This window comes from Lepidochelys kempii, chromosome 17 (genome assembly GCF_965140285.1).
Source record: "Lepidochelys kempii isolate rLepKem1 chromosome 17, rLepKem1.hap1, whole genome shotgun sequence".
NCBI classification, from domain to species: Eukaryota; Metazoa; Chordata; order Testudines; family Cheloniidae; genus Lepidochelys; species Lepidochelys kempii.
The window spans coordinates 4408186-4427221 of record NC_136396.1 but is presented as its reverse complement, the minus strand read 5'-3'; the positions used below and the strand labels follow the sequence as shown (position 1 = coordinate 4427221).

Sequence of the window (19036 nt, the reverse complement as noted above, 5' to 3'; positions counted from 1 at the left end):
GATCCCTATACTTGTACAAGGGCTTAGTAACATTTCTCAAGTGTTTTGGGGCCCATCTGCATGTAAGATGCTTTATAATACAAGGTAGTTATTCACAGAGAACTCTAGGCTTTGCAGGAAGAATAAGCAAGAAGTTGTAAGCCAAATCTAAGAATTGTTACATCTATTACCACCATCTTTTGCATCCCCATAGTGCCTAGCAGGCCAGTCCTGGCCCACTGTGGGAGGTGCTGTACAGAACAAAAAGACAGTGCCTGTCCCAATTTTGTTACCTCTTATAAAAACTGTGGCCTAGATCTATAAAACAATGCAGCTCTGCTGGTCTCAATGGAGCTATAACAGCTGACCCCAGCTGAGGATCTGACCCTAGAAGTGAATTTTTAAATTAAAAATAAGAGCTCTTTAAAGCAATAGTGACAACAGTGATCAGAAGCCAGAGACTGCGGGGCTGTCACTGTGAAAGCTTCCTTTACACAGCCTTGCCATCACATTTTGATCATGACCTGCAATACACTTTGTGAACTGCTTCTTACCAGGATCTGCTACTGCTATGATCTTTGATGTGGACTAACTGTCTCACTACAAGACCCATTTTGTTTCTGACAAATAAGCCAGATTTGAGTCCAGGCGTCCAGAGAATGAAAAAATCTAGTACATTAACTGCACCTTCAAGTGCCCATTTCAAACATTAAAAGTAAACAATGAAACTATGAGACTCTGTTGTATTCATGGGTCACATCCCCGGGCAATGAAACTGAAGAGACAAGGCAAATGATTTATTAGGTATATGGTCAAGGAGCAGTGGTGGTATTTTGGAAGACAGAGTTAGCTCCTCCTGTGCAAGGAATCCAAATTCTCCACAGAGCAAGCAGTAATTCAAAATTATTGCTGGACTTCTGCTTGTTAGTATCCACGAACATACCAGCTCATTGCAGCATAGTGGGGTTTTCATTTTTATAGCGCTCCAGGGACTGGCAATGGGGAAGAGACTAAGTATTATCTAGACCATCCCTGACAGGTGATTGTTTAACCTGCTCTTAAAAATCTCCAACGATGGAGATTCCACAACCTTCCTAGGCAATTTATTCCAGTGCTTAACCACCCTGACAGTTAAGAAGGTTTTCCTAATGTCCAACCTAGACTGCCCGTGCTCCAATTTAAGCCCATTGCTTCTTGTCCTATCCTCAGAGGTTAACGAGAACAATTTTTCTCCCTCCTCCTTGTAACAATCCTTTATGTCGTTGAAAACTGTTATGTCCCCTCTCAATCTTCTCTTCTCCAGGCCAAACAAACCCAATTTTTTCTATCTTCCCTCATGGGTCATGTTTTCTAGACCTTTAAATAATTTTTGTTGCTCTTCTCTGGACTTCCTCCATTTGTCCACATCTTTCCTGAAATGTGGTGCCCAGAACTGGACACAATATTCCAGTTGAGGCCTAATCAGCGCAGATTAGAGCGGAAGAATTACTTCTTGTGTCTTGTTACAACACTCCTGCTTAAAACATCCCAGAATGATGTTTGTTTTTTTTGCAACAGTGTAACACTGTTGACTCATGATCCACTATAACTCCCAGATCTTTTTCCACAGTACTCCTAGGCAGTCATTTCCCATTTTGTATGTGTGCAACTGATTGTTCCTTCTTAAGTGGAGTACTTTGCATTTATCCTTATTGAATGTCATCCTATTTACATACATTTACTTGATGGAAAACAGTAAGAAAAACTATACGCATTACACTAACACTCAGGAGACTAGGTTTCTTTCTAAAATATCTCCTAAAACAAAAGAAGTCGCACATAGATCAAATAATAAATAAAAACCCATGATGATTATATTTGACATTTCATTTGAACAACAGACTGTTCATTAGAGGGAGAAAAAAGCCACAATACCTTTGTGCCCTGGGAAGGAAAAGCTTCTTCAAAATCTGCCAAGATTTGTTGTCCTAACTCATTTTGGGCAGCCTTTACCCTGCCAGAAAAAGAGCAAACAATTACTTTGTTCCCGGAATTACAACTAGTTGTTTTGTGTTTGAAATCTACAAATGTTGCTCAAACATGCTCTTCAAACCAAGCAGCTAGATGAAAATACACAAAAACCTGGCATAATTTAAAGTCATATCCACATTATGTAGGCTATTTCATCAAAACCGGATCAGGTGGGATTTTTATTTTTTTTGCTAAGTACATCTGGCTAACAAGTTAGTGCTGTGACTATGTTTATTAAGTTCTAATGGAAGAAATGCTTGATTTTAAACCCCCCCCCCCCCACTATAAATTAGTGCTGTCATTCTGGATCAGTTTTTCAGCTGGTATAAATCAGTAGTTCTTTTAACTCCAATGGAACTATACCAGTTTACACAAGCAGACAATCTAGGCCTCTATATTCATGGGCACCATTGATATTTTAATTAAAAGTATATTTTTAAGATATAAAAGGCTTCACAAAACCTCTGTTTCCAGAGTGGAATTATTCACAGCTCCCAGGTGGACTGACCTATTGTTAAATACCTCCATTCAAGTATCCTTTGGCTACAGTCACACATAAGTCCTTTATTTCTTTAGGAGAACGAAAGAGCTAGGACTTGAAGAGGGTGGAAATGTTTAAACAACTCAATCTTTTGTTTTCTTTAAAGAGCCATATACAAGATCCATCTTTTGTTTGACTTAGCTGAGAGAACAAAGCTTCTAACTTTCAGAAATAAAAGTTGACAGGGCTTAATTGATTCTTTTAGAGAAATGGAAATGCCTACACATTCTGGAGCGTGCCAAAGTAAATAGCTAAGCACTTAAGTCCCTTTGCAACCCTTGAAACCTTCCATCACTTTTTACTGTACTGGAACTGCTTTAAGGACTAAAACTGATTATACAAAACAGTGGATTTTCCATAGACACAGATATGTTAGTAAGAGCAGTTGGGATTTTTTTTTTTTAAATATTTATTGAGGGTGGATTTGGATTGTTTAAAAAGACCTTCCAGCCATATCTAAGAAGGATTTGCTTATTTAATTTTCCCAGTTCAGTTCCAGCAATAGCTGAAATGCAACAAGTGACAACAACAAAGCGGGATTCTTTAACTGTCATTTTCCCTTAGGTGCTGAAATGCAGAAAAATCCATATCAGTAAAAATTACAGTGAGATTTTGTGTGTGTGAGTGTGTATGTATTTAGGTACTGCTCTCACAATATGATCTGCTTTTCCCTGATTTACTTACATGGATCTTCCTTCAAAAAGCTTTCTACCTGCAATGTTGAATGCAATTCTCAATTATGTTCTTTGCTGTCCAGTGCTATTTGAAAGTTTAAACACTACTCCAGGTTCAGATCTACATTCATGCTTCTATTTTGTGGTCAAGCTTAGAGCTGGCTGAAATTTGGGATTTCTGGCTTGCACCAAATTTTGAAATTTCCTGAGAACTGGAAATTTTGGAAAAAAAAATCCTTTTGGAAACACCAGTTCAAGGTGTTTCTGAAACAAAATATGTTCCCCAGAATGCCAGCCGCAGCTGACTGAACTTGACCAGATTCACATCAATGTCAGTCAGCTGTTGCCCAGGCTGGCAGGGTCTATGGTTCCAGTGCAGCCTTGCCATGCTGCACTGTAGACCCCAAGGCTTTCGGACTCCTCTAAGCCAGCTGCTTCCCAGGGCTGCCTGACTCTGTTTGGTCAGAACATTTCCAACCAGCTCTAGTCCAGATATTAAAGGAATTATATTAATATAATAAAACTATGGGGGGACATTGTAGCAATAGAGAGGCCCACTTCATCAGCCCTTACTCGTGGGTGTAACCCTGCTTAAGTCAGACAAGTAATTCACGTGAGAAAAGACTGTAGGATCAGACCTCTTGAACCTCAAGAAAAAAAACCTGTGGATTGAGAAAGCAGCATCTTTTAATGGACTAACAAATAAACAAGCATTTGGCCTCAAAACATGTCTGGAGCCATGTGAATAAGAGACTTTATATGAACATGTGGACCTGTTTGCTGTAATTCCCGTTTCCTTAAATTTGACAGGATACAGTAATATCAGCATTTGACTCCAGCTGAAATACAAAGTACAAAGGAACCTCAGAGTAGGAGAACTACTGGCTTCTAAAAAGCTGAACGAATTAAAGAGGCTGTGAAGTAGTTATAGACCCATTTTTGAGACTTGTTGTTCTAGGCACTAATTCAGAAAAGTACTTAAGGATGTGCTTAACTTTAAGCAAGTGAGTAGTCCCAATGACTGCTCACATGCTGAAAGTCATACATGTGCCTTGCTGAATCAAAGTTTTAAAATGGATTTTAACGAAATGTAACACAAACAGAAATCTCTTCTTTTTAAAAAAAAGAAGTCAAGGATGACAGGTGTGATTTTGTGATACTTTATGTAAACATTCCCCTCATTGTGACAAACTTAAAATATTAATACAGGGAAACAGGAAGCGAGTGAGGCCTCAGTCCTGCTACACGTACACATCTGAGTGACTTCACTCGTTTTAGCAGCCCCAGGCCTATTTGCATGTGTAAAACAGAGCACACGTCTACAAAACTACGGCCTTGTCTAGTTTCAGTGCCCAAGCTGAAATGCAAAGACGAAACCAATAGCATCCATGGTAAAATATAAATAAATGAAAAATTTCAGCTGTTTCAGCCATTCCAGATGTTGCTAGTTTAACTCAGTTTTGGTGGTTTATTAGTGCTAATTTTATGCTGACAACTTCCCTTTACCTGACTCCCAGCAAGTGCTGGGACCGCCACAAAGCAGCCACCTTGACCCTAAACAACACGGACTGGGCATTTCGCTATGGCAGCTCACACATGCCTTCAACCTTTGGCTACATGTGTATTAGCAAAGACCTTATTTCTCTTCTAGCCCTCTACTTGTCTTTTCTTTTCTTTTTAAAATAACTTTGCTAAGTTTCAAATAACAGTAAATTACTAGAAACCACAATTCCTTTTGCCAAAGCTACCAGAAATATTAGACTGCTCCTGGCAGCCTGCTGAGATAAAAAGAGGCTGAACTAGCCTGTTTTTCTGTGGGAGACTTATAATTATGTCTCTTCTAAATATTTTCCAGGCTTTTTTCCCCTCACTATCTGCAAATCTTTTAAAACCATTTTCATGGGTGGGTTTCTCACCACTAATTATATTCTCCCTCCGCAGATAGAAAACAGAGCAGAAATGAGAGATAACAGTATCTCTGTTTACTGTAATCCTTTAATACACCATATAAGTAGTTGTTTTAAGAAGCATGGCTGGAAAAAATATCAGCTGAATTTGAATGCAAAATCTGATGCTCAATAGATCCATATAAAGCATCGGTACAAGAACCTGAATAGAAGAGGATCCAGTCAAACCTCTTATAAGCACCTGGTGAGTTACTTACAAAGGACTGTAGAAATACAACAGTTAAATGACATACAATTAAATTTGGCAACATCACGCAGCAAGAACTTAAATTAAAACCATATTACTTGCAGCAATCCACCCAGTAGTGTTCAGCTGTCCCTTTTCTTTCCCAAGTTTTCACATTTGGCTTCATCTCATTCACCCTGAACAAGAGAGCTAGTCAAATCATGATGTAGCAATTTAACAAATAAAATATTCAAATTATTATTATTGTTGTTGTAGTTCTTCATCCAACTCTACTTTTAAGAGGGATTGCTTGATTTCACAAACATGCAAGACCCCTCAACCCACTTTGGGTTGCATTGATTGTTAAACCAAAGAACAAATGAACAGGTACACCAAAAACAATAACTTGAAAGGATGAAAACAGTGCTAAAGCTAAGCAACTCTTCTTCAATGTTACGTTAATAATTAAAACACTTCCAAGCAAGAAAGAGAAAAGAAATGAAAAATCCAAATCATGCTGGAATATGGACACGTGTAATCAACCTCAGGTCAGATATTACAGAACAATAAATCATTTCACAATAATTTGCTGCCTGTCAAGTACTAACAAGATCCTAGCAACATGTTGGGTGTAGCTCTTCTTTCACCCCACAAACAACCACTTCTAATTTTACCAGATGGTGCATCTGTAACTGTCTAAACAGAGAAAGGAAAATCCCACAAACAGGATCTTAAAAATAGTAAGAACAGACTTTCCCTACACTTCTAATAGCCTTATCTTAGAGAGGCAGTAAAACAGAGAAAGGTTTTCTTCCCGGCCCCTACCAGATTTTGTGGTAGGACTTGACACCAGTGTGTCTTCTACCGGCATTATGAAAAGGTTTCATTTTACAGTCCAAGCCACTATAAAATAAATGGCTGCACATTAGCAAAGGAACCATGGGCCAAATTCTGGCTCACCACATAAGCAGTTACATATATTAGGTGCATAAGCAGCATTAATGCGTGGCTGTGTAATGGCCAGCAAGAGTCTCATCCACAGCTCCCTGCTCCCATCAGATTGGTACTGTGCAGAGCAGGAGCAATGTAGAAGAAAAAGGGCATGCTTTCTATTTCTGGGGTACAGCACATACATGGACCATGGCCTTAATTCAGTAAAGCATTTAAGAATTTGCTTAAAACTCCCTGGACTATGAAGTAGCTTAAGCAAGTGCTTGAAGTTAAGCCTGTGTTTAAGGGCTTTGTCAAACCAGGGCACATGCCTATTATTCCCAGGTGTCTCCACAGACTTTGAGGGGAGTAGTACCGGGGTGGAACACATGCATCCCCACTGGGTTTTCTGGCAGAAGGGTCAGCGCAGTACAGAGGAGCTGCCAGATTCTACCTCTATGTTTTCAGTGTTCAGACACACTAAAGCAATGACATCAATATTGCCTGCAATCCTATACTGCCTTGGACAGCTAGTTGCTCTCCCTAGGAAGGACGCCATCAAAAGCCATTCTAAACACTGTATCTGCAGAGCTCCGCCAAGGCCCTCTCCTCTACCAAGCCCCCTCTTTGATATCTGAGAATGGCAGTCACATGCATGCAAAAAGCAAACATTAGGCTAAAGTCTATGAGTTCACATTACCATGAAAACATTGTCACTCCATCCCCTGCATGAATGCTAACAGCACACTTTTAAATTTGATTCTTTGGCTCTGCCTTTAGCACCGTCTCAGGCAGTTTTGTACACAGTGTGGTTCATTTTAACCCCACCAAGGAGTGAGGGGATGGTAAAACACGCTAGCTGTCTCCTAGCCATTTTCTCAGCCCCATCCTCAAATTCCCAACTGAAGCCATCCCACCCCAAGAACGCCCGGGTGGGTCACTCAACACGAATGCTTAATCAGCTAGAAGGCGGTGGTAGTGGGTGACAAGATACACTGCTAATTCAGGAAGAGACTAGAACCAGAGATCAAGGCCGAGTATCCTATGCAGCAGTGTAGAGAAAGACCACAAGCTCAGCTCACTAGTTCGGATTCTGTTGTTCAATCGATTCCAGAAAAACAGCACCATGACCAAGCTGGGTGAAAAAATTTCATAGCAGAACCAGGCATGTTTTGTCCATTTATTTTTTTCCTGGATGGGGTGGTTGCTGCAAACCTCAATTGCTGAGCTCAGAGCCAAGTGGGGTCAATTTCAGGTGGAAACCATACAAAACTCAGTAGATTCAGAATAGCTTTGTTTGGTTATTTCAGGGAAAATAAAGTGATGACTCCCACTGCATGAACCAATGGGAATCAGCACATGAAGTTCTAGACTCAACACTATGGGGAAAAATTTCGCCCTGACTCTGTGCAACTCCATTGAAGTCAGGTGGAAATCAGGGCAGAAACTGGCCCCGAGCATTCTTTTGTTTTAAATGTACATATCTTCTACTTTGTGTTATGCTTCTGGGCCAAAGAAACAAGGCTAAGAAAGTGGTGGAAAAGATCAGCTCTGGGTTTATTACAAATACAGATTCCTATGAGGTCACATAAAATGATGTTCACTGTAAATAAATTAATTACTATGCCTATTAAAAGCCAGGCAATGGGAAGCCAGGTCATTTGTGAATTGTATACATAATAATCATTTATGAATAAAATGGACTGTTAAAAAGATGAACCAGTTGCATCCAATTTTAAACTATCCATTTTGGCTGGATATAAATTGCAAAGAATATATCCAGCCTTTAAATTCTTGGAAAAGTTACCCTGTGCAATGCATTTTCTAACTTCCTTTCCCCGCAGGCATGTGAAGGGCAAAAAGACCGATCATTTTACCTTTCGGAAAGCTGGCGTATCTGTGGAATCCCCATATATTTGTTGAAGTGCTCTAACACATTCACAACACCTTGCAGGAGATTGGCAACTTCCCCGTACTGTCTCCTCCTGGTCATAGCCCTGAAGAGGAAATCAGAGATTATAAAACCAGGCTCAGTGTAAAGGGCAGATCTTGGGTGGCAATTCCATAGATTACCTCATCCTTCTCTGGGTCACAGCAACGCATACTGAAATTTATTTTTCTAAAATACACAAACGTTCATTAACATTCCGCTGCAGCATTAGAATTTGTTTTAACTGATGCTAAAATAAACGGAGACAGCATACAGCTAATAATACTTCAAAAACACAGACGTCAAAAGTAACTCTTGGCAAAGAACATGTAAACTACTGAATGCATCAACTTAACAGTACAGGTTTGAAGGCAGTAAATGTTATTTTGTCATATTGACCCAAATTAAGATATTTCTCATCCCAGAAGAGTATGAGTTAGAGCCTCACAGGGAAGAGAATTATAATGAAAAGTGGTTGGCCTTGACTTCATTGTTAATGTCTTTCATGAGCAAATGATGGAAAAGTCAAATTGAATTATTTCTTTTTCTGTATTCTTCAGGCTCTGTACAGCTGGAAAGGCTGGGTTTAAACTATAAGTGCCTAGAAACATGAGGTTCTGTGCAGCAAGCTCTCAGCTGGGTAATTTACTACCATGCAAACCAGGCCTAGCCCTTGTCTTGCAACTTTCCAGTTGCTTGCAAAACTCATCTGATCAACAAGTGAAACCTGTGGATTGCCCCAGCAGCATGCTCCTCAAGCAAACCAACTAGAGACTACTACTGATAAAACATAGTTTCAAAATGCAGGCAGAAGAGAAGAACTGGGTTCCCTTCTCTTGAAGGGCCATTAAACATACTTCATAATTTATGTAACAGCACCTGCACACAGTAGTGGTGGGCACCTTAGAAATGCAAACAACTAAAGAAATAGATACATTTCACTAATCTCAAATACCACTTGAGGGATGCTCTAATTTGTAAAGCCCACACTCAGAATTAGGAAATCCAACTGAATGGAGCAACATTATTCACCAACATAGCAACTATGGTCCTCTAATGCTGATTTCAGTGACACAACTCAAGAGTCCAAGGGTGCAACAATAGTTCCCATTCATATGAGACAGGGATTGCAGGACCTGCCAGATACATGCAGAAAGGACCTGCCAACAGTGTTTATAATAGCGATTGCTAATTCTGTGAGCGCACAGTCCCTGGAAGAATAAGAATCGGCTAATGCAGAACTATTCAGAATGCTGCCCAGTACTCCACAATACAGCTGTAGAGCCCCATATTTATAAAAGCGCCAGTGAAAGTTCCTGTGGCTTACTCAAGTGAATCCACACCCCCTGCCAGCATGTGTAGGTGATTGAGGGTAGTGATGGAGGTGGTCAGATGCCGTTTGGCATGATCTAGTTGCTTGATATCTCGTGTGATTTCTTTAACCTAGGGATTAAAAAGAAGAGACTGATTAAACATCCAAGCCACCACAGCAAATTGTAAGGAGAGGATGTAACAGGCCCTGTCCTCTGGAATTAGAACCCTGCTAGCTTCTACAGCCACATTAACATAGGGACAAGGGTTCAGAACCTACATACAGCACGTAGAACTAGAGCCAGAATGAACTCTCCATAGCATGTGCTACCAATATGCGACCATTAGGGTGGACAAACCACAAATGCTGAGAACAAAAGAAGATCTCCCACTCCCCTTAAAGGACAGGAAGAAACTGCCACTCACCATTTGCTCTGATTTTTCCGCCTTGTCTTTGATATCTTTAATCTTACCAAAGAGTTGCTGAATGGCTTTCTGGGCCTCCTCAAGAGCCTGAGAGAGAAGGAAAAGATTCATACTCAGTTTCCATCATCAAAGGAACTATGCAGTTGCTCCCTAGTGCAAATTTTGTAGCATTTTTACAACACATAACATTCAATCTGTATATCAGAGGCCAATATACAATTGTATTGTCCCAAGGTTTAATAGAAAGACCTGAGACAAGGAATTTTTCCCAAGACCTTTTCAAAATAAATTGGATAGGATTTTATTCTTTGTGGTCGATGGCTCAATATGAATTTTATAACAGACTCTAAGAGCCTGAATTAAGAGCTCTAAGAGTTTGTCTCTACGGATTACAAACTGGAAAGTCACGATATTTAAGAAAACCAGAATATTTTCCACCCATCTAGTGAAACTGGAAAGACACTTAAAACCTCCACTGATCCACATATTTACAGTGGATCAGGAGAAGAAAATATCTACTCTACCAAAAAAAGTGATATGAAAAAGGTGCCATCAATGGAAAAAGTATCAAGTGAGTTACCTAGGGGGACAGAGGAACTGAACTTGCCATGTTTGCTAAATGAATAAGTCTCCTAAATGAAGGGGGAAGGAGGCTTTGTGGTTAACACACTAGCCTAGGCCTCAGGAAATCTATGTTTAATTCCTGGCTTTGCCACAGACTTCTACTTCAGTGTCTCTGTGGCTCAGTTCCCCATCTATAAAATGGGGATAATATTTAAATATAAAATTCTTCTATCCCTTATAACTCTTGTTTAATTAGAATGTTGGCTCTTCAGAGCAATACTGTCTCTTCCCAGGTGTACCAACAGCACCTAGCACAATCGGGGGAGATGTTGGTTCCGGGCTCTAGCTAATACTGTCATACAAATAATAAATAAAATGACCCCCCCCCTCAGCCAATGCACCAAAATCATGCTACACGGCACTATAACAGAGAAACAACAAAAGGAGTGCAGCCCTCAAGGACAGTGAGATTTGTGTAGCCCAGAGCGAGGCATACAGCAACATAGGGAAACTATTAAGAACACATCAAGCACATTGAGGCTCTCTCATTTCCAGGTTCCCGTTCTGTTTTTGTAAGTAACACGGTGTGATACTGACAGATATGAGGATGCATGGCTATCTGTAGAGTGGTTCCTGGTTTTTTTAACAACAACAAAGCTTGACTTCTGACAGCAAAGGAAAGAAGTAGTCAGCATAAAAACCCAAGACTGCCCATAAGTTTTAAATTAAAAAAAGAACAAACCATGTTTTATTTTTACAAAGCCACTTAGCTGCTGAACCTGGGTTACAAGCACCTCCTAATCTAAACTCACACAGGGCCTCGTGTCTTAGAGAGCTTTCCCAGGATCTGCACTGTAATATTACATAGGGAAAGTCATCATACTTTGTCCATTGTTTCAAGGAAAAAATGTGTGGCAAAATATTTAACACGTTAATAGTGAAAGGAGAGAAATTTCTCCTTTCCTTCCTTCCTTCCTTCCTTCCATGCTTCTCAGAGATTTCCACAGTGGGAAATGTGAGCAGAGGCAGACAGAGCAACAGCTTCTTTGCAGGGTAAGAATAAGATTCACAGTCAAGCTCATACATTAGCATCTCTCGAAGAGAGAAAGAGAAAGATGACAGCATTCTCATCCATATCATTGCTACAGTTAAGGGTGCGAGAGCACTTCAACTACAAACCTGTTTGCAGACATTTATAAATCAGCTGTAAAAATTCGCTTCCAGCCACATTATGATTTAATCACATTTGGGAATTTGACTAGACAAATTGAATCCACCATGGTATGGTAACTCTGTAAAGCAACTACTGCATATATGCAGTAAGGGACCAATTCACATACCACTGAAACCAGCAGAAAGACTATTTGACTTCAGTAGAGCAGGATCAGGCCCTAGTGAGCTCTAAGAACTTTTAATTAAGGTTTTAAATACATCTGTACTTGTGTCTTATGCAAAACAAGCCACCTGAGGACAAGATCCTCAGCCAGCATACACATTGATTCACACCAGTGAGGAAACTTGCCCCAGGTTTCTTGGCTGCTACTGTACACTGAGCAGCTGGTTTCAATGGCATCTCTCCCAAATCTTTTCCTGATCACTGTGCTGCATAACCAATTCTTTACTTTCAAAGCATTGTGCGTTGTTCTGTCATGAAGTGCATTCACATTTGTTGGCCTAAGTTATCCAGTTCCTTTCGCATCTGATGGTGATTGTAATTATGTGCTATCTGCGATTCCATCATCATCTGCAGACCTGAAGGGCTCATTTACAACAATTTCATTCAAATCATTCCTATTTTCACACCCTCCCTCACTTAAATTCCCTTCCTCCATAAATCACACTTCTGCCAAAGGCCGGAAAGCATCAGCTCTTCCTCCAAAGAAGTGCTAGCAAAAAAGATAATAAACCTAAATGGAAAACTTAAAAGTTATGGAATGAAGGAATGTAAAACCCCACATCTCGGTCACTTTGCTTTCAATCTCAGCCCTCCAGCTGTGGACTCTAGGGCACGACCTTATCTACATACTTATCTGTAAAAGTCCTTAGCCTTACTGCTGCTGTATTACAGGGGTAATACCATGGCCAGTCTGTGTTGAGATCTGTACTTTAAGCATGACTAATATTCTTCTGTTTCACATTTTAATAACTGAATTTGGTTTCCAAATCTGGCACAATAGCTCTTCCGAAGAAAACTGCATTTTCTATGTCTTGATCATTCATGAGTTGGTATTACATTTTTTATGTTCAAGTTATAGAATTGAAATTTATGTGTGCACCTGCTGTTGAATTATATTTATGGTTAGAGTTTCATCTGTATATGGTTGTTCAGGAGAAGGTTAGTGGTAAGTGGGCTGTAGGTTGTGGAGAGGAGGCAGCTGAAGCTGAGAAGGGGAACAAAAAGATGGCTTGTACACGGGTTGTTGAATGACTTACCTTCTTCTTTTCCTTGGTTTTGATATCTTGTACTGATAGGATATGCAACCTAGCAATCTCAGTTCAAAGATGACACACAAAAAATTAGTTGAATATATAAAATTATGCACAGAGGTGGAAGTGTTTGCTTGAAAACCTCCTTATGATCATGCTGAAAACGTTAAGTATCTTTTGTCGATTCACTGTTGCAGGTAGTTCAATATCTCACCATAAGGAAAGTGGGAATGACTCTTGATAGACAGAGGGCTGGATTTTGTGTGGTATTTTCAGTTCCTTACATAAATAAGACCAAACCACACAAAGGAAGTAAGTTTAAACCCCATCACAACTGGTGTGAATTGTGTATGTGAGGGGGAGAAAGCCACCTGATCGGATGTCCTAAAACTAACCTGCCAAGTAATTCAACAAATAAGCCCTTTCCATCTTGATAACATCTCCATCCCCAGCTCCCTTTGTCTTCTGCTGTTAAGTAAGCTTCTAATCATCCCCCTCTTTATATCGAATCCCATGAGCAAGGATATTATTGTAGCTACATACTCCTTGAAAAAACAAATACATTTATCAAAATCTTGTGTTTCCAAGATCAAAAGGAAGACCAACTTGGCAGAAGGATTTTTTTTCCCCCTCCTGCTGGAATGGTTTACTTTTTATAATAAATGTGACTAAGTTGGAGAACATTTTTTAATTCACTTTCCAGAGGGGAAAAAAGGTCTCATCGGAAGTATCAGAATCATGTGAGCATTAACTTTTATCTATTTAACGTCCCTTAGCCAGTCATCCAACACGTTCAGTTAGTGAAGTGAATGTACATCTTACATAGATAGTTACATTGCTCATCTGCAATTGACATCTTCCTTTTTTTTTTGCTTAATTATTCACGTGTGTGAGAAGGAGAAAAAGAGTTTGGCTCTTAGCCCTAGTTTCTTTTTATAATAAAATCTTGCCTTTTATTCCATATCCATTCCAAAGCATGTGGTTTAAAAACAAAACTAAAGAATTCTCTCTCCAACTTATTTAACCACAGTCTCTGTATAGGTACCAGATCCCAACTTCAGCTATTAAACAGACCATTACCAAAGTGATGCTCTTGCATATTCTGAGACTTGGATAGGCCTGTAAAAAGTCAACCCAAAGTCCCTCACAGAGGCCAGTTGTTACATTTCCTTTTATTTCAGCACAGCACTGACTGCTACCACTAACTGGTATTTCAAGCCAAGAGGGATGTTGAAAACAGAGCTCTAAATAAAGAGATACAGAGGCCAGATCTGGCCAAGAGATTAAATTAGCTCCCACGGAAGCACCACAGCTCGATTACTCCATTCAGAGTACTGTCATGACACTTATTTAGACCTTGGACCACCCAAAACAAATTTAACCTTCAGGGACATATAATTATTTGGTAGGAGATGCTAAACTGAGCTCCATTCAGAGCCTCATCAGTGGCTATCACGGGGGATGGGCAAACACCAATGACATTTCACAATGAAGTTAAATGACAACCCCAGTGCATTAACTGACAGACGCTCATGCTTAGTACAACAGGTTCTAGACATTCAAGGTTGCACACAACTTATTGCAAGGTACATGATATTTGCTCTAGATATGCTTTGTAAAGAGCTTTTGTAACTAGTTTTATGGGAAAGTCCTTTATTTTTTGTTACAAATATCGAAAGATTTTTTCTTGCCCTTAATTACTAATCAGTGTTTCTAAAAGTCTTTTACAGCATCATATAAAACCAGGATTTGCCTCATTTACTCAAACTGAGTAGCACCTTACTCTGCAGGTAGTCCAGCTGTGGCTATTCAAATCAGTACGATGCCTTTCAATGTGAGCACGATATCAGAATCCAACCCTTACCTGTTTTCTTATTGCACATGGGTTACATTTTCATTATTTAAAATTCACAGACCAAAAAAAAGCTTCAATAATCTGAGGTATCAATTATTTAAGAGAATTTTGGCATTTTCTCAAAAATCATACAAGGTTAGAAAGCCAAAAATTCCATATTTACATTATAATAAGAGGACAAATATCAGAAGGCAGGAAAATTCACAGCCACCCAAGCCGCCTTAATTCTGCCTTCATCCCCTGCCAACATCCCATCTTGCACACAATCGCATCTTGCATCTAACATGGAGGTATTTTGATAAAGGTTGCTTTGATACGAGTTTTTAAGAAGTTGGCAGCTTGCCATAAGGTGACCTCTGCAAAGCACATTAGCAATGAATGTGTGGCTGGTGATTTAAAGCTGTAGAGTACTATGCGAGGTCTAAGCAGTATTACTCGCCATCAGTCTCCCAAGTTAAAGATTGCTTTGTTATTTTTACTCTATGGTACTTAGACAAAATATATGGTGTTGGAATGACAAGTTTCTCTTTGAAGTCCTGTCCACTTCAGTTATCAAAAATAACTGGAGAAAGCAGTGGAAAAAAATAAAAAAATAGCCAGACCTCTCTCTAAAAAGTTAACCATTAGGGTCCTGATTCTGAAAATGGTTACATGCATGCTTAACTTTGCTACCGTGAATAGCCCCAAATTACTCTAGCTCAAAGTTAAACATGTGCATAAGAGTTAGCAGGAGCGGGGGCTACCAGAGGTTCTTTTCTAAAGGTCTGAACAGGCAACAAGAAAAGGGCCAGCATCTTATACTAAAATCGAAATCTGTTATCAAGCTCCTGGTAAGACCTGGTCAAACCTGGTCACTATTAGGAGATGGTGAAAGGAGAGGAGGGTTACCCACCCTTCAGAGTCAGGATCAGCTAGCCTTACTCCTGCCAAATTTGTTATCCACTGCTTGTCTCTTGGGTGGGATTTTCTAAAAACCATACATCAAGGCTTCCCTGAAACAGTAGGAAGTTATTGAAAAACTCAACAGGATCAGTCCAGAAAAGTGACGAACACCTACACTGTATTTTGTCGAAACGCTATCCTGTTCAGTGATAACTAGTTTTTAAAGCATGGACTTGGACAGAGAATGTAAGAGCAGTAGTATTCGCCTGGGTTTGACACACAGCCTCCAATCTGCACTCCCAGACCTCCAACCATCTATCAAGGTTATTTCATTTGAAGGACAGTATTTGTAACGTGTTCTGCAAAGAAGTGCATGATGTGCTGATGCTTTAACTGTCACTGCAGAGTCTCATCGCTTGCTTGGTTTGATCCCAAAGAGTTTGATTCCAGAGAAGAACAAGATGGTGGGCGATATAACGTCATCTCAGTTCAAAGGGGGTTTATAAATAAAAATCCCCATTCATGGAGATAAAAATATCTCCCTTCCATTTCATCTCATTGGGATGAAAATATTCCCAATCACGAACATGGGAGTACCCGTAATAATGACCAGTCAACTCACAATTACTAAACACCAAACACTTGTTGCATATTTTATTCTCAGAAAAAGCATACTCCCTGAAAAGAGTTTCTCCCTGCTCATGTACAATAAATTCTCTCTTTCATACTTCTGGGATACCCCAGCGCCTCTTGTTTCAGAAATGGGACAAGAAGCAATAAAAGAATAGAACGTCAAATATTTAAACCGGGGAAACCTTTAGGATCAAAGTGGTTTATGTTTGAAAAAATACTTCCCTTGATTATTATTTTGCACTTCGTTGGAGATGGAGCATTGAAGCCAATGGCAAGCTCCAAAGCTAACAAATTGTCACTGGAATGCTGACCAAACTAAACCAGGATTTTGCCCGCGGACACTTTAACAGCCAAAAAAAAAAGGTCAACAGCTACCATCATGTGGTGCCAGCATCTGTTACTTTTACCTACTTAAGGGCTCTGGAGAGCCACAGTTTGGACAACATGAGCTCTGGCCCTGTTTTATGAATTAAAGAACTCAGGACTCCTGCTATTTTGCTGAACAATGTGGTTGGGATGTAGGGGGAAGAGAAGAGACAGGAATAGCAGCTGGTATTCAGTTTAAGTTTTATACTGCAATTTTTAGAACAAGGTACAAGTTTCCAAAACTGTAAATCATAGAATATCAGGGTTGGAAGGGACCTCAGGAGGTCATCTAGTCCAAGCCCCTGCTCAAAGCAGGACCAATCCCCAATTTTTGCCCCAAATCCCTAAATGGCCCCCTCAAGGATTGAACTCACAACCCTGGGTTTAGCAGGCCAATGCTCAAACCACTGAGCTATCCCTCCACCCAACAACAACAAAACTTGACAATGTTGTAAATTTCAGGAGCACCAGTACGAAGTGAAATTGCTAATAAATATTGATTTGACTTCCTAACGCTTATTTCAAACCCCTTCATTTACCCCTTAAAACATAACCTTCAAACAACACAGCAGTAGCTCTGAATGATTCAATGGTGCCGGAGGGCTGCATATTTCTTTTTGACCTAGAAAAACCTAGTTAATTGATGAGCTCTGTGCATGTTTGGCATTTTTTTTGTACCTCTGAAATTTTTTAAGTTAAGAAGAGAGATAACATAACATTTCACTCAGACACACACAGAAACCTGCCAACAGAAAAGCTGTGTGAAAACCTGTTCCACACTTTTTAAGTCATGGGGCACCATTTGGTAGTTTAGATGTAAAATTTGGTGTTGACACAAAATAAAGGTTTGGTTTGCTTGACAAAGCTTAACAACATTTTCATGAAGCTTTGTTCTGATGATGATGACAACAGTTTGTTTGGATTTAAAGGACTGCCTGTAGCAACTGAAACCAAAATGTTGCAGTATTTGGTTAGTGCATAAGGAGGAGAGTGAGACACTGACCACAAACACACACACAACGAAAGATGACACTGTCTGAAAAAGATTTGTTTACTTAGAGCAAATCCACCCTTAAAACACTGCATGAGTGCAGCTGCACCACTGTAGTGCTTCACTGAAGACGCTCTAAGCTGACGGGAGAGAGCTCTCCCATTGGCGTAGTTAATCCACCTGCCTGAGAGGTGGCAGCTGTATCACCCGGAGAAGCTCTCCCACCAACATAGCGCTGTCTACACGGGGGGTTAAGGTCAGTATAACTATGTTGCTCGGGGTGTGAAACTGGTATATGTCAATAGGGTAGACCAGACCTCAGTACTGTTATAAGTAACCATAAGATCACTTTGAGTATAGTCAGTTACATTGTTTCCCCTTGTTAATGAGTTGGTTTTGGGTGTTTTGCATAGCAAAGAAGGACGGGAAAAGATTTTTAAGAGATGAAAATGTGATTGTAAAACCATAACTGGCAGGGGAAGTCAAGCAGTACCCGACACTACTGACCTTTTTTAAATCAATTCAACTTTGAATGGTTGTGTTCCTTTAAAACCAACTTTCTTGCCACTTATGGCAATTAAAGGATGTCCTAGCACTTATGTGCAAGAGTAGGGGTGTTACCCATAGCATCCTACCCGAAATCCAACACAGGGAATTACGCTCTACCTGTCTGAATTCCTCTTGCAATTCCAAGTTGACATGGTAGTCATCTTAACCTCCACCCTAAAAAGGAGGGCAGAGTTGCTGTGCTCTATTGAACAGCTGCCACTTTCTACCAGTGATGTGGCGACATTTCAGGGGTGGGTGCAGTGATCTCTGAACACCCCCTACCCACCCTTTCAGGGCTGTTGTGGAGCTCAGCTAAATATGTAGGGGTTCGGAAACCCTCAGACAAAAGGAACTATACGAGGTCTGTGCACTATGAGAGAACAACTTTTCATTGGGGATTAGAAAAAATGTGCTAGGATAGGTTGCTTGCTTAGGAAACTTTAGGCCTGAGGGCCACTAGGATCCACTTTGTTCTGTCCCCTCTTGAGTAATAATGGTTAAAATACTTAGATGACTTCCACATGCTGATTGGTGTGGAATAAAAACTTGCTGGTTTTATTTGCTTCTAGTTAATATACATTTCCACTGGATGTTATTACTCATATTGGAAAACTGCCCAGCGCTAAGTATTTTATAGACACTTGACACATCTGCCCAATTTCTTAGAGTCCAAACGTATCCTTCATGTTACAAATTGGGCTGTGGTTGGGATACTGAGAGCTTTGAACTTCTGGAAACCTCCCCGTTCTCAACTGCAGAGAGTTAAATCTTCTTTCATTCCTTGCCACACTTACAATTGAAATCAATGAAAACCTCAAGCATGGTTAAAAATAAA

General features: G+C 40.0%; 1 protein-coding gene across 4 annotated transcripts in view; it reads right to left on the bottom strand.

The window, feature by feature from the left end:
• VPS53 (VPS53 subunit of GARP complex) overlaps window positions 1–19036 on the bottom strand; it is an 89820-nt gene that overhangs the window by 49018 nt on the left and 21766 nt on the right. For 3 of the 4 annotated variants that reach the window (XM_073315574.2, XM_073315576.2, XM_073315577.1), the window contains exons 5-8: window positions 9935–10021; window positions 9525–9640; window positions 8145–8264; window positions 1894–1972 (exon numbers count right to left, since the gene is read on the bottom strand). In XM_073315574.2, the coding sequence (XP_073171675.1) occupies window positions 1894–1972; window positions 8145–8264; window positions 9525–9640; window positions 9935–10021 (402 nt within the window). The remainder of the gene's footprint in view (window positions 1–1893; window positions 1973–8144; window positions 8265–9524; window positions 9641–9934; window positions 10022–19036) is intronic. The other variant, XM_073315575.2, reaches the window with a different exon arrangement.